We start from the raw sequence: 14,614 nt of genomic DNA on the forward strand, positions 1-14,614 counted from the left end.
ACCAGTGCACAGGCAGCCTGTAATCACTTCAAACCCAGGGCTGCTGTGACTGGAGACCAGGGTCAGAAGACTACAACTGTGGCCGGACACACTCTCATTCTTTTATAAAGCCTCACAGAAATCAGCAATGAACCAGGCACAGAGGGCACTCAATGAACACCAGGTGCCCGGAAGCATCTGAAAGGTGGCAGGAGGAAGGCAGTGTGGGAAAGTTCCAGAGTTTGGAAGGGACAGGGTGGTCTACTGCCATACCACCCTGAACACACCCCATCTCCTCTTCCTCTTCTTATAAAGACAGCATTTCTATTGGATAAGGGCCCCACCCTTACGACCTCATTTACCTTAATTACCTACTGAAAGGTCCTCTCTCCAAATACAGTCACAGTGGGGATTAAAACTTCAACCTAGAAATTTGGGGGAAACAATTCAGCGCATAACAGTGGGGTAGGAAAAAAAACAAGAGTCTCGATGGAGAGCTTATGAAATATTTTGATAGAAAGTCAGATAATTGATGTACAATGCACATTCAATTGTATTTCATATATTTCAAACTCAGATGAGCCTGAGAACAAACCAAGGGTTTGAGTGGCCAAGACAAAAAAGACACAGCATCAGTTTTTAAGTTTCTCACAATCTAGCTGGGAAGAAAGAATGACTAGCAGGCCATAGAGAACAGAGGAAAGTAAAAAATATAAAATGCTTCATGAATTTGGATATCATCCTTGTGCCACAAACCTGATTTTTTGTCTATGTTTCTAGATACTTCTAAATCTAAATTTAGAGATTTCTAAATTTCTAAAATAACTATCTCTGTGTATTGTTAGGACATCATTATATGATTCCTCCACAATTTGTGAGAATTATGCAGGGACCAGTTGTTGCTATGGACATTTTATAGATGAGGAAAACTGGTTATGAAGAGAATACATGGGATGTTTCAATATTTATGGCATTTTGTTTTAGTTTGTTTTTGCTTAATCTTTGCAACTACGCTCTAGGCTTCTCATGAGGGCTGGAAGAGCATCTTACATTTCTTTAGTTCCCGGAGCACCCAAACCTGTGCCTTGCTATATTCTGGAACCCTTCTCTCCCAATTCTCATACCCAAGTAGTCATCAAATCCTATGATGAAGTAATTATCATTCTTTACAAAAGAAGGGACTGAAGATAAGAGAGTTAGATAACTAAACAAGATGAAAAGTTGGTAAGCCACAACTCAAAAATCTTTCCATATCTTTCCATTACCCTTAAGATAAAAATCTAACCACGTTAGCAACATAGTCAGGATCTATACCACTTTTCCACTCCACCATCAGATTCCCTCTGTACCCATAATCACTCCCCCTTCTCCATCCCTTGCTTATCTCTAAACCTTTGCCCACTTCCTTCCCCCTGCCCAGAAGGCTCTCCTTCCACCTCTCCTCCCAATGTCCTAGCCCCAACTCCCATTCTTTCATCTTTGTTGAAATCTTTATTCAGGGTCCCACACCTCCCTCTCTCCCAGCTGTTCTTTGACTTTTTGAGTAATTGCCTACTTCTTGTCTGTTTACCTAACTAGTCTTTGAGGCCTGGATCTGTGTCATATGTCTCTCGATGCCCAAAGGGTACTTGAAAGAGTATACAGGAGGCACCCAACAGTTGGGTGCTACTTTACTACTAATACTGTGGCTCAGTTGTCTACCTGGGACTAGAAACTGTAATTGGTTGGCTCATTATATATATACCCAGCCAGCTCTTTTATTGTCCAATAGCATTTTCAGAAGAAAGTGAGCTACTACGGTGGAATTTTCTAACCCATGACATTACAGAATTATATTTTTTAAACAGGGGTCTTTAACTTCCCCCATGTATCTTAATCTGCTCTCAACTCACATTTAAGATGGTTTTTCTAAAACTTTCTGAATAGCTTTGTCTATGATCTAATTATTTGCAAAATCAATATATTATTTAATGGTTGAGATAACCATAAGCATTTGAGAGAATATGGGACTAGATTTTGAAGAGAAATTTTCTTAGAAATAGAGAATATGTGTATATTATGTGTATGCATGTACATATACATATGTATATATACATGTATAAATATTATATATTTTGAAATATAATTTAATATTCTGAATCCACCACCATTAGGCTTAAAGAACATATCTGTGTAAGGCGAATATGCTCAGGTCAGTAGAGAGAGCTCTTCTGAACACATTCCTAAAGGGTGACACATGGATCCCAGCCACCTTAAGGAGGAGTTTCAGGAAGGGGTAATACCTGTCTCAAAGGACTTCTTTTCAAAGGTGTTTACTTGGGAGAAGCATAAACTCAAACACCAGATAAAGTAACACGTGCCACTTGTCGGGTGGAAGATATGAACTCTTAGGTTTCGCTTCAAGTTTTCAATTATGTGTAAAAGACTGACCCAGTAGAATTATTTGTGTCCTACAAAGCCAGTTTGTGACACTTCTAGCCAACCTAAGGCAAATAACTGAGAAAACCTACACACAAAGGTCAACTTTTAACAGCATATTGCTTGTATTGCTACAGACTGCTTTAAAAGGAATTCTAGAATCTTTTCTGGAAAATTCAAAAATACTTTCATTTTCTCTTTGATGTTAGACCTAATGGCTTTTACTGAAGAGTGAACTTTCCACCCATCTCCTTCTGAGAGCGTATGGACAAGGGTGCACAGGCTTTGTCCAAGGTCAAGCACTTCATTGGTTAAAGATCAAATAGCTTTTTAACATATGCATTTCTGCATTGCTTTGGACAATGAATCGAGACCTAAGGCAGTGGTAAATCTCCTCAATTCTTATTAAGTGTTGTCTTGATGTGTGCAGGGAGGTGTGCGTGAGGGTAACGGGTAGATGGAGAAAAGGATGTATTTATGTTCAGAAACGGTGATTATAGCTCTTAAGCCAGAAATCTGGACATTTTGAAAATAAGAATTGACAGAATACCATTCTTTAGATCCCTGTTAAAAACGAGAGTTTAAAAAAATAATCATGGCTTTAGTGATTTAAACAAAATATAAGCTTGCAACGGTATTCAAAGAGCCTCCCTCTGGATCCTCATCTCCACATTTCTCCTGTCACCATTGGTTTAGGCTCTATCTTTTACGAAAGCAGAGACTATCAACTCTTCACAGCTTCACAGATCCCATGTTTACATGCAGTATGGAAAAAAACCTTACTCAAAAGGTTTTTGAGTAAGGTACCTGACTATGAATTTGTAACTATATTGCAAGGGCATAAAGCCAGACTTCAAACCTTTGTGTAGCCTTTCTGGAACCCAGTGCAATGCATGTACTCAAAAGAGGTCTACCAATACTGTATTGATGGTTATTCTTATAGGTCAGAAACATTATATAAATGGTTATTATTAACCATACATTAATTTATTTCAGACAAGGTTGTCCTTAATCTCATCTAATATAGATTTCTTCAATAGGTTTACATATTATGGAACGTTCAATTTTCATTTTAGAATGTATATGCTTTAAATGATATTTAACGGACATTAACTCTGAAACTCTTGAGGAAGACCACAGAACTCCTCTTTATCTTGTTGTATATAAAATTATATCCTACTTGAATAGTCTGTTAGTTCGTGCCGGTTCACACTCAAAGGCAATCTAAGTGCAAGAAAGAACCATGAGTTAAAAGGCAAAACAAGAGTTTGATAAAATCCATGATTAAAGCACAAGCCTGGATTTCTTGTGGAATTTTTTCTTATGAAGAATTTAAATTACACTTAAATTCTTAAAAATGACGAAAATCAAATTTAAGTAACACTGATAATGAAGGTATTTTTTCCTTAAAAAAAGTAATAAATTCTATTTTCCATATGAACTCAGTCCTGCAGGATGAACTTAAGCTTATATCAGGATAGTCAAAGACTATATCAAAGATTTTGCTATATCGACACTTATTTTAAAACCTGGGCAGAATAGTTAAAACAGTGTTACAACCACATCCTAAATTAAACCGTGCCTTCTACAATAGTTATAAGTCATATTAAGTCTGTGGGAAATCCTTAAAATGTATACGCAGTTACCAAGAGGATTCAAGAAAGAAAGGAAGGAAGGAAGGGGGAAAACCAAGATACAATCACAGCTCTATCTATATTTAAAATTTAACAATGCCTCTAATTTACATATTCAACATCTGTAACTAGATTTTTAGAAATAGAATGGTGCATTTAGAATAAAAATGGAAGTCTAAAGGCAACAAATCCAGCAGCCATAAAGAGAAAGATGTGGTACCCTATTTGAAACTTAAAACCAAGCCAAACCAAACCCAAAACAACAAAATACACACACACACACACACACACACACACACACGGAGCATATAGAGCATTATTACTGTTCTCCTATATAAAGAGTTCTTGCAAATAAACCAGATAAAGATGACTATTTCAATAAATTTATGAAGATCAAAAAAGACTGATAGTAAGTCACAAAATATAAAATGCAAATATCCAGTGAAACTATAAAAATAATCTGAATTTTATAGGGATGTAAATTAGAACAAAGAGACTCAATTTTATAAAATTGTTAGATAGGCAATTAATAGAAAAATGCACCCTTGTGAGGGGCAAACTCTTGCACTGCTGGTGAGAGTATAAACTTTTCTTTGATAATTTTCCTCAGGATATAAGCAAATAAATGACAAAAATATATAAGGATAAATTAGTGTTCGCTTTCTTAAAAAATAAAATTTTGAAACAAGATAATGCTCAACAATCAAGGCCTAGAGAACATACATACGTGGACTGGAGAACATACATACGTGCACAGTAACACACAGAGGAAGATGCCACGAATGTCAAAATATGTGCGTATATGTATGTCTATACACATATTTCTTGGCTAGTTTCTCCTCAGAAATCAGTATTTATATACATTTGACTTAGATATCAATGAAGCATTACATGTCTCAATATGTGCATTAATTTGGTATAAAATTAGACCTCAGGCATTTGCAGTTAGAGGTTTAGCTCTGATCACCACAAATTCTAGCTCATTCCATAACCATATCTGCCTTACAATCAATCAGTAATACACACTACAAGGTTATTGCTATGGTAGCTGTTCTGTTACTGTACTTTGATGTTACAAATGTAGAAGCTCTTTGTTTCACAAAAAAACTTCCATATAAAATGAGTAAATTAAATTGTTGCCATTTTAAAGTTAGCTGATATTTTAGTTAGAATAATGCTACCTCTACAACCAAATAATTAGAGTCCTTTGCCTATTCTTAGTTTAATATTTACAGTTTGATCAAAGAACAAACAACTCCATTGCCTCACTTATCATATATGTTACTACCCTGTGTGCAGATGAAAGCATTTCCTGAATACACTTTAAAGCAAAATGCAAACTTTAAAGCAAAATGGATAGCATAATAATATTATGATATAGGTTAGCAGGTATCATCATTATACCACACCTTTTCATTCTTACTGAATAACTTCTTAAGAAGCCTATGATTTTACCTGGATTCTTTAAATGGTAAAAAGATTTATTCCAGAGGAAAATATTCAAAGACTGATAAACAAGTTTTTGGTGTTGTTACAGGAAAAATCAATTGATTTTTCAAATGTTAAGGCACTTTCTCTAAACTACATGATTCAAATGAAACTGGCTAAAAGAAACCTGGTGGATAATAAAACATTTTGTTTGACTGAGGAGCTACCGCATATAAGAATTATTTATTTGCAGTGATAACACAGTGACCCTACCTAACTCAATTTAATGAACTTACATTTATTTAGATTCTTGCTATGCAGGTTTTCTTTAGATGTATTTGATTTTAATGGTTCACTTTCAACATAACATCTACAGCATTTCCATATTAACTGAACAATTTTACCAACACATCTGAGTTTAATGTCAGAAACCCTGTCATCTCAAATGACATTTAACTTTTCTACTCAAGTACCTAGTTTTTTATACAATTTCTCTCATTCACTTCTTCATTTATTTCCCCCAGATATTTTGGAGCCTCTCATTTGCTATTTACCCCTTTTTTTAGATAATAATTTTTGTTAAGTTTCAGTTATGTAATGGGAATAATTAGACTAAGAGTGATCTATCTGGATTTTAATCAATGAGCGAGTATTCAAATACTACATTTAACCTCTGTGCAATTAATCAACGTAGAGCAAGCATATGTGTGGAGTATTGGGGCTTTGCAATTTCACACTAATAAACATAGGAAGCAATTTGGTGATAAGCATTTATAGCATCACGGTGATATATTTTGAAGGGTACAATGTAAACTCATCTCAAGCCGTTAACTTACCCAAGACTGTGAGCTCTGCAGAGGCACTAATATTCTCATTCTTATAGGTGACAACACAGGTGTAAGTTCCACTGTCATCATCTGTCACATTGGAGATAAGCAAGTTGCTTCCACCCAATAAAGAATACTTTCTGGACCTGTAAGACAGAAGACATATGACATTAGAGAGTAGATTTACATATATCTATATCAGGCAAGGTATTCAAAGGTTTAATTGAACTCCACAAAAGCTCCATTTATAAAACTGGAGAAAAAACTCTATTTCATGGGAGCTTAATAACACTACATTTATGTTCAAAAATCCCTTCAAGGTAAACCACTCCCTTTGGAATACTGTGTGCTGTGATCAAAGAAATGAAGTAGATTCAACTTGGAACTAATGTTAGTACTGAAAAGAAACTTAAAGATAATTTGGCCCACTTTGGATTTGAGAACCGCCGGTCCAGAGAAGTAATTACCCACAGTGGAAGTCCATGTCCTACGTCCTGACATCCAATTTAGTAATCTTTGTACAAAGTCACATGTCATAGTGCACTGTGCATGCCTGACCATATTCAGAGAACACATCTTCACATGCGGAAGCTCCAACCGGATGTATTGCATATTTCAGTATTCTCAGAAGTATTGTGATACCATACTATGTATTACTGTTATATAAATAAACACTTAGGGTAGATGAAACTTAAAGATAAGCTTATTCCCTATGAACCTATCTTACCATAGAATATAAATGTTCTATTTAGAACACCAGATCTCAAAATCAATGAAATTAATTTCTTAAGTGAAATCTAATTCATTCTCATCAAAATGTTTCAGACTCAGTATTCCATTCTATTAAGAGTTTGCTTTCTAAGTATGCCTTAATATCAGTGTTCAGTAATTTAAAGCCAGCCAAAATTCTGTCTTATCTTGAATATTTGTTATAGCTGGGATGGTGAGAGATATAATCAGAGTTAAAAAAAAAACTGCACAGACCCTATCATGTCTTGCTATACATTCAAATGCAGAAAGTTGGTTTCTTAAGAAGTATTTCACTCTCTACACCACTTCTTCAGGATGAGATCCTCCAAAGTATCTTTGCTGAAGCCTCTGTGGTTAGGATCATCTCAAGAGCAACAATGACTTTCTAAATTTCCTTTTAGAATTGATCTCATGGATTTTGACTCTGTTCCCCATTCCTTTATCCCAGTGGGTATGTGTCTTTTATATACTGTCTAATGCCAAGGAATGTGGAAAGAATATTCAATTATTATCAAAAACCCTAGTATTACTAGGTATTTACATCAAATTAGAGTAAGATAAATAGTAACATATACTTCACAAAAGTCCTAAATTTATAATACCTGAGTTGGATGACTTCCTCTCCTCGTAGCCAGGTAAAACTTGGGGGAGGATAGCCAGAAACACAACACTCCAGGATGGCATCTTTTCCTTCAATGGCTACTACATTTGATGGTCTTTGCAGAAAATACAGTTGCCTATGCAGTCCTGGGTCTGTGGAAAAAAGCACAGGGACACATCTTTTATGAAAAATGATGTATCTGGAACTTTTTTTTTTTTTTTTCTAACAAGACACTGCGATGAAGAGGAAGGAAAGAAACATGGAAAGATGCCAATGAAACTTATAGAATAGACTCCTAGAAGTTTTTCCATGCCTATTTTCTAGGATTAGGATATTAGAATAGTCTTATCTGTTGTTGACATCATGGTATAAGGCAAAGGGAGAAAGCTTGAGACTACAAGTCACTCGTGTGGGCTACAGGCCTTGCTGACTTATTGTCATCGAAGAACAAGACAGTATCACTACCTTTTTGATATTTTCAGTGTGCCTGCCACTGATATCTATTCCACCTCCTTCTGCTTTGTTTATTGCTTCTGTGGCTTGGGAAGTAAGATCAGAAAAACACGTTAGAATTGTGTTAATAATCTGTTGTTGGGCTTCCCTGGTGGCGCAGTGGTTGAGAGTCCGCCTGCCGATGCAGGGGACACGGGTTCGTGCCCAGGTCCGGGAAGATCCCGCATGCCGCGGAGCGGCTGGGCCCGTGAGCCATGGCCGCTGAGCCTGCGCATCCGGAGCCTGTGCTCCGCAACGGGAGAGGCCACAACAGTGAGAGGCCCGCGGAACGCAAATAAATAAATAAATAAATAAATAAATAAATAAATAAATAAATAAATAGCTATCTTTATAATGGAGGCCTATTCATCAAATGTTTCAGCTACATATACTGTATAACACTACATTATTATAGAAAACATCAAATAAAACCTATATAATTTTATCTTCTAGCTATAAGAAAATTTGCCTGGGACCTAAGTGTAATACTACTTATTCATCCATGGAAGAGCCAAAATTTCAACTCAATTATATTTTCTTTTGTCAGAAAATCATGTAACACAAAATGGTTATTTTTTTAAAATATTTTTATATTTTATTTTAATTTACAAAAGATGAATGAATAGTACACAGTTCCCACATACTAGTTTCCCCATCCCCGGCATTGAGTTTCTCCTACTATTAACACCTTACATTAGTGTGGTACATTTGTTACAAAGAATAAAGTGATATTGATACATTATTATTAGCTCAAGTCCAGAGTGTACCTGAAGGTTCACTCTTTGTGTTGTCTAGTTCTATGGATTTTGTCAATGCATAACATCATATATCTAATATTACTGTAGCATATAGAATAGTTCCACCACCCTAAAAAAATCCCGAGCTTCACTTATTCATCTCTTCCCCACCACCTACATCTCAAACTATGAACAATCACTGGTGGTTTTACTATTCCTATAGTAGAGCCTTTTCCAGAATATCATATAGTTGGAATTATATAGTATATAGACTTTTCAGATTGATTTCTTTCACCTAGCAATTATGCATTTGGGGTTCCTCCATGTCTTTTTGTAGTTTGATAGCTTATTTATTTTTACTGCTGGGTATTTTTCTATTGTACCAAAGTTTCTTTATTCATTCACCTATTGAAAGACACCTTGATTGCTTCCAGGTTTGGTAACTATGAACAATCTGCTATAAATGTCCATGTGCAGATTTTTTTCTAGACAGAACTTTACAACTTAATTCAGTAAATACCTTGGAGCATGATTACTAGATTATATGGTAAAACTACGTTTATCTTTCTAAGAAACTCCCCAACTCTCTTCCAAAGTGGTTCTGCAATTTTACATTCCTATCAGCAATGCATGAGCGTTCCTGTTGTTCATCCTCATAAGCATTTACCATGGTCATTTTTTTTTTTTGGTTTTAGCCATATTAATAGATATTCAGTTGAATCTTATAGTTGTTTTAACTTGCAATTTTCCAATGACCTAAGACATTGCACGCATTTCATATGCTTAGTTTCTATCTATATATCTTGCTTAGGTGTCTGTTAAGATCTTTTGCCAATTTTTTAAATTGGTTTGTTTTCTTACTGTTGAAATTCAAGCATGTGTCGTATATTTTGGATACAAGTCCTTTATCCAAATGTGTACTTTGCAAATACTTTCTCAGTCTGTGGCTTGTTATTCTCTTAGCATAGTCTTTTACAGAGCAGAAAGTACTAATTTTCACAAAGTTCAACTTATTCTCATAACATTATCTTTTACGGAGCAAGAAGTACTAATTTTCCCAAAGTCCAACTTTCATGCATTATTTTATAGGCAATGTATCTAAAACTTCATTGTCAAACCTAAGATCACCTAGATTTTTTCCTGTATTTTAGAAGTTTTTTCTTAATAGTTTTGTGCTTTATGTTTAAGTCTATCATCCAGTTGGAGGTTTCGTGGGGTTTTTTTAATGAAAGGTATAAGGCCTGTGTCTAGATTGGTTAACTATATTTCTGTGGGTCTATTTCTGAGAGCTCTGATTGTTCCATTGATCTATTTCCCTATTATTTTGACAATATAACAATATTTTGACTATTGCAGCTTTATCATGAGTTACCGTCAGACAGTGTGAATCCTCTGACTTCCTTCTTTAGTATTGTATTCACTATTCTGATTCTCTTGTCTTTCCACGTAAATTTTAGAATCAGCTTATTGATATACACAAAATGATGGGATTTTGTCTGTATCTTAAAATATTAATAGTTCAGGCATCACTGGGCTCAGTGCCAGGAAAGAAGCATCTGCTATTTTTAGACAGAGCATATATATTCTAGATTACTTCAATCTCAACCTGGTCCATTTCAGTTACGTTTATTATCTTTGCTCCTCCATAGACATTGGAACCTGATCATATGTGTCACCCTGATCATACATATGGAAATGTCAGTTTTTGGCAGAGAAATCTGGTTCTATTTCTCCGAAGATATTTCTCTGTAATTATCCAATCTAATAAATTCTAATATTATGGAAGTTCCCCCCAAAAGCTAATGGAAATGGTCTTTAATAGTAAATAGTTCATATGTTTCACAACATTGTGACAGATTCAATATGATCACAAATTGTTTGAGTTCCTTCAGTCCAGAGTTGAGGGTCCACTTTCCTATGATTTAAATCTGGCCTGGCCCCGTGTCTTGCTTTGACCAATAGAATGTGTTGGGAATTATACTGATGAGTTCTGGGCACAAGGCTTCAAGAAGACATACAAGTTTCTGCCATGGGTCTTTATGAAACGACCGTGTTGGTCTAGCCAACTGGAGGATGAGAAGGCAACTGGAGGATGAGAAGGATGACTGAGTTTCGCAGACAAAACCAGCACCAACTGACAGACATGAGAGTGAGGCCGTCTTAACACTCCCACCTCGGTCAAATATGCCTGAGTGACTCAAACTGAAACCAGCAGAGGAACAGCTCAGATAAACTGCACAACTATAAGAGATAAAAATTTAAGTCACTACATTTTGGAGTGGTTTGTTGTACAGCAATAGATAACTGAAATATACACATGAATGAAAACAAAACAAATCCATCCCAGCTATTTAAAATATTTAAAATACCAAGTAACCTTTTTAGTTGCTGTTATTTTTAGTTTGACTTTTGGTTTCTGTTTGTTTTTTTTTTTTTCACTATTAGGGTGATTCTGGCTATTTAAAGAAACATGATTAATCTTGATGTATCCCTTATTTTTCTCCATTAAAATGTGTTTTGTTTTTTTTTTTAGAAGAACATCAAGAAAATGTATTTAAGTTTTAAAATGGAGAGGACAGAGATACTATTGCCAAGGTTACATTTGTATGATAAAATTGTGGGTAGTTTTTATTTCCATCTTTGGATTTTTCTGTGTTTTCTAAATTTTTTTAATAAGAACATATATTTTTTTAGAGTAAAGAGTTATTTTAAACTCTGGTGTTGCAAAGTGGATGGAAATTATACAAGAAACAAAGAAATTATAAAAGCTAATGACTAAAACACAAGGCAAATATTGAAGAGCAAATGAAAATTCTCCCTCCAGGCTCCATAATAATATAGATGAAAAAGCCCTGGGGGGAGTGAACTTAAGATTCTAGGTCATGACCTTTGCTGACTAAATTGATTTTAATTGAACTACGATGGAATTAGTAATTATTCATAAAAAGAATTTTTGTTCTTGCTACATGGCCACTGATTATTCAGAACCAAATGGAGTTACTCAGCTAATACGAATATGAAAAAAAATCCAGTAAAATAATAAACATGATTTCATCAAGGAAATGGCATATAATACCAGTCTGAAATGTTCTATTTCATAAATTTGTGATAGGTACACAAATGGTCATTTTATTTTTATTCTTCAAACTGACATATGTTTCATATACTTTTATGCATGTGTAATCTGTTTTACAATTAAAAGACGGGACGGATATGCAAGGGTAGATTCTAGGAAACATATTTGGCAATAGCTTTAAAATCAAACCAGAAAAAAATGACTTTTCTTCTAATGTAAATTTTTATATCAAAAATTTCAAAAGCAGACCTCTTTCATATGATGCTCACGGAAGTGAATGCACACACACTGTCACAACTATGTTTCCTAAATGGATTATAAGCAGTCATGATTTGCTTGGACTAAAACCCAGTTTAGCTTTTTCCTGTTGGGAGGTAAATGTTAGCCTGATTCTCTGATCTGATCTCATTGTCATGCTAGTAGAGGTAGAGCTAATCCTCCGCACAGACGAAGAGGGTGGTACATACATAAAGAGAAAGCAGTCATTCCAGCGATGCAGATCTTTGACATACACAGATCGCATTAAATTCTAGCAACACCTTATGGCAACATGCTGCTTTTACTTATGCTTTTCTTTCTTTTTTCCTTCCTCCTTTTCTCCTTTCCTCCCTTCCTCCTTCCTTCCTAACTTTTTAAATAGTAAATTGGGCCTACGTTGGCTTAATCTATTATCTAAGTTAGAAAGGACTGATCTACAATCATCAGGAAAATGAATAATAATGTAAACAGTGGATCTCAACCTGTTTGGTCTCAGGAACCATTTGCATTCTTACAAATTATTGAGGTACCCAAAGAGCTTTTGTTTATGTCAGTTATAGCTATAGATAGTTACCATATTAAAAATCAAAACAGAGATTAAAATATTAAGTATTCACACCTCACCAAAAATAGTATTTAAAAAAATAACTACACTTTCCAAAATAAAATTATTAGTAGTACCTTTTATTTCTGTACATTTTTAATGTGTCTTAAAGGAAAATAACTAGATTGTGTCACCTTCTGCATTTACTTTGTTCTGATACGCTGATTTGGATGAATTGCATGAAAATAATCTGACCTCAAATAGATATGTAGTTGGAAAAGGGAGGTGTATTTTTAGCAGCCTTTTCAGAGAATTGTAGATTTTATCTTTAAAGACTGCACCAAAACTCAATAAGGAGTTTCCTGAAGGTTAGTTGTACTGTGAAATCTGACACCATATCAAATAAACATTTTGTGTTATGTTATATAAAAATCCATTGGTCTATCTTGCATTTTGAAAATATTTTTTGCCCACGCTTGATTTAGTCACATCAATCAATGGTCATTTGGAATGGTACACTGAATGGGACATATCTTCCAAATGTTGACACATTTCATTATACAGTATCACAAAATCTCATTTGTTACTCTCACCACCAATCCCATCAGAAAGGCCTTTTAATATTGCAAAGCTGTCAAGATCCCCGTGGCAGATACAAGATTTCCAAATTTCTAATTTTGTCTTAAAAGCATGAACTTCATCCTTGTGAGCAAATACTATTTTCCTTGCACTGACTGACTCACTTCGTTCATTTTTGAGAAAATGTCTAACTAGTACTCAAGTCTGAATAGCTACAGTTTTCCTGCTGATGGTCCTTTCAAGTAAAAATGATGTCCCCCCCCCCCAAAAAAAAGCAGCTAATTCATCTTGAAACTCAAATGATCACGGAAGCATTTACCCCTCAGAAAACACTGTACTTTGATATCCTTGATGTTTATTTCCCATTTTGACATGCAGAATATTAAAAAGATATGTATTTAAGAATCAATATTTAATAAAATTAATAATTTTTACTGCTTCATCAAAGACATTCTTAGGTCACCATAGTGAAAAAATACCGCCCCAACACATTAGGATTATTGTTAAAATAGGTTTGACCTCACAGATCCCCTGAAATCATCTCGAGAAATGCTAGGAGTTCATAGACCATACTTTGAAGACCTACTATAGCCACAGTCTCAACAAATTAAGCAGTTTTCTGAGGCATTCAAGAAGCCCATTTCCTTTCAACATGGGAATAATTTTGCATCGTTCAAGTAGAAGTAGAAATTGATAAATTAAATATACCTTTTCTCCTCCTTTTCCTCCTCCTCAACAATCATCATTATTATTTTGCAGTTAGGAAAGCAGTGCAAAACTTAAATATTTCCCATCATTCTCTTTCAGCAACAGGCCATTGCAAATTAAAAAGCATCTTGGATCGGGCTTCCCTGGTGGCGCAGTGGTTGAGAGTCCGCCTGCCGATGCAGGGGACACGGGTTCGTGCCCCGGTGCGGGAAGATCCCACATGCCGCGGAGCGGCTGGGCCCATGAGCCATGGCCGCCGAGCCTGCGCGTCCGGAGCCTCGGGAGAGTCAGAACAGTGAGAGGCCCGCGTACCGCACACACACACACAAAAAAGCATCTTGGATCAATAAACTGACACATTTAACCTGCAATTCAGAAGTAAGAACTCAACTATCCTCAGGGCCCATGTACTAAAGAAGCATGGAGAAAGTGCACTAGTGAAAGTGGAGAGAATATTTTCCATTTAAAGACATTTCCTCACCCCCCCTCCTCACCCCACCTCCCCACCCGTCAAAAAAAGGTTTCGTTAGACCTTACACTGGCCAAATTTTTTGAATCTGTGAGGCCAGCTGGAAGCTAGATT

The 14,614-nt window shown here is 35.5% G+C and overlaps 1 protein-coding gene across 1 annotated transcript in view; it reads right to left on the reverse strand.

Moving 5' to 3' along the window:
* Nucleotides 1-14,614, reverse strand: part of DCC (DCC netrin 1 receptor) — a 1,193,354-nt gene that overhangs the window by 621,574 nt on the left and 557,166 nt on the right. Inside the window, 2 exon segments of the mRNA XM_079943413.1 lie at nt 6,296-6,432; nt 7,639-7,789. Of these exon segments, the coding sequence (XP_079799539.1) occupies nt 6,296-6,432; nt 7,639-7,789 (288 nt within the window).

Source organism: Stenella coeruleoalba (assembly GCF_951394435.1).
Source record: "Stenella coeruleoalba genome assembly, chromosome: 14".
Lineage (NCBI taxonomy): Eukaryota > Metazoa > Chordata > Mammalia > Artiodactyla > Delphinidae > Stenella > Stenella coeruleoalba.